General features: G+C 48.1%; 1 protein-coding gene across 1 annotated transcript; it reads right to left on the bottom strand.

Annotated features, from left to right (window-relative positions):
• Positions 1-65: 65 nt before the first annotated feature.
• Positions 66-974, bottom strand: Pmar_PMAR026983 (retrovirus polyprotein, putative; the record flags this gene model as incomplete). The annotated part of the gene is made up of 1 exon (XM_002780791.1): positions 66-974. A coding segment is annotated over one exon (909 nt), but the record flags the coding sequence as incomplete, so codon positions are not given.
• Between the last annotated feature and the right edge of the window lie 357 nt (positions 975-1,331).

The following is a 1,331-nucleotide window of genomic DNA, read 5'->3' as shown; positions in this document are numbered from 1 at the left end:
AACACGGGCACCAACAAAGAATCCTTGCGGGACAAGGTTCTGATCATAATGCCGCTTAGCATTACCCGCTGCTTGAGTAATAGCCATATCGACTGATCCATTAAGTAAGCACGGACAGCATCAGTATAGGCCTCATAGGTAGCAGGGTCAAACATGAGATCTGTGGCAGCCATTGGCATAGGCAAGAAATCCGAGGGAGGATCACGAGCAAAGATCAACTTATAGGGGCTGAACCCAGTAACCGAGTGTATAGAAGTATTGTAAACCCAAAGTAACGCAGGCAAATGGGAGACCCAATCAGGGATCCCAATATGACGACGTAGCATATCCAACAACGAACGATTAAATCGCTCTACCAGTCCATTACCTTGAGGGTGGTAAACGGACGAGCGGGATCGCTTAATACCCAAAGCTTCCATAACCCGATTAAAGAGGGCAGACTCAAACTGGGCACCTTGATCAGAGTGAATACGGACAGGAGGGCCGAACTTAGAGAAGAGGTTCAAGAGATGAGGTAAGGTCTCTTCTACCGTAGCACGCTCTAACGGATAAGCTTCAGCCCACTTAGTAAAGTAGTCTTGCAAGACTAACAAATACTTCTTACCGTTTACCGCAGGCGTGATCTCCAAGTAGTCAACAGCCAAGGTATGCCATGGCCTTCCAACCGGTACCGGTACCAAAGGGGATGGAGTCGGACGACCAGCACGAGCAGCAAGACAACCAGGGCACTTCTGTAGGTACTCATTGATATCAACATGCATATTAGGCCAATAAACCACCTGTTTCATATTCTCCAGCATCCGTTTCTCCGCAAAGTGACCCTTCTCATCGTGGAAGTAGGCTACAGCTTCGCCTCTCAACGCAGTAGGAACGATGGCTACACAACGGACGGGAGCCAGTGGGTCTGTCTTCAAAAGGCGAACAAGAACACCTTCACAGACATCCAGAACCGACCAAATACGCCTATAGGGCATATATAGACGAGAAGTGAATTCCTTACGACCCAAGGGAGCATCCACTAAGACTCGATCACGAACTTCGCAAACCACATGGTCTTGTTCTTGAGCTTCTCGAAGTTTATCCCATGACCATAACGGACATAAAACCACTGCGGCAATCTGGGGATCCTTCATAGTGTCAGGTAACAAGCCTGACAGTTCCGGATCTTCTGCAACCACCACAGAATCTGGAGGAACAACCTCGAGATTTGAACGGACGGGACAAGTCTTAGTAGGAATAGGGGTCTTGGATTCAACTTGCAGTTGTGGTCAGGACAAGGCGTCGGCATTAATATTCTTAACACCTTCTTTATAACGGACTTCAAAGCGGAA

The sequence above is a fragment of the Perkinsus marinus genome, assembly GCF_000006405.1.
Source record: "Perkinsus marinus ATCC 50983 genomic scaffold scf_1104296944076, whole genome shotgun sequence".
Lineage (NCBI taxonomy): Eukaryota > Perkinsozoa > Perkinsida > Perkinsidae > Perkinsus > Perkinsus marinus.
This window is presented reverse-complemented; position numbering and strand designations above follow the sequence as displayed.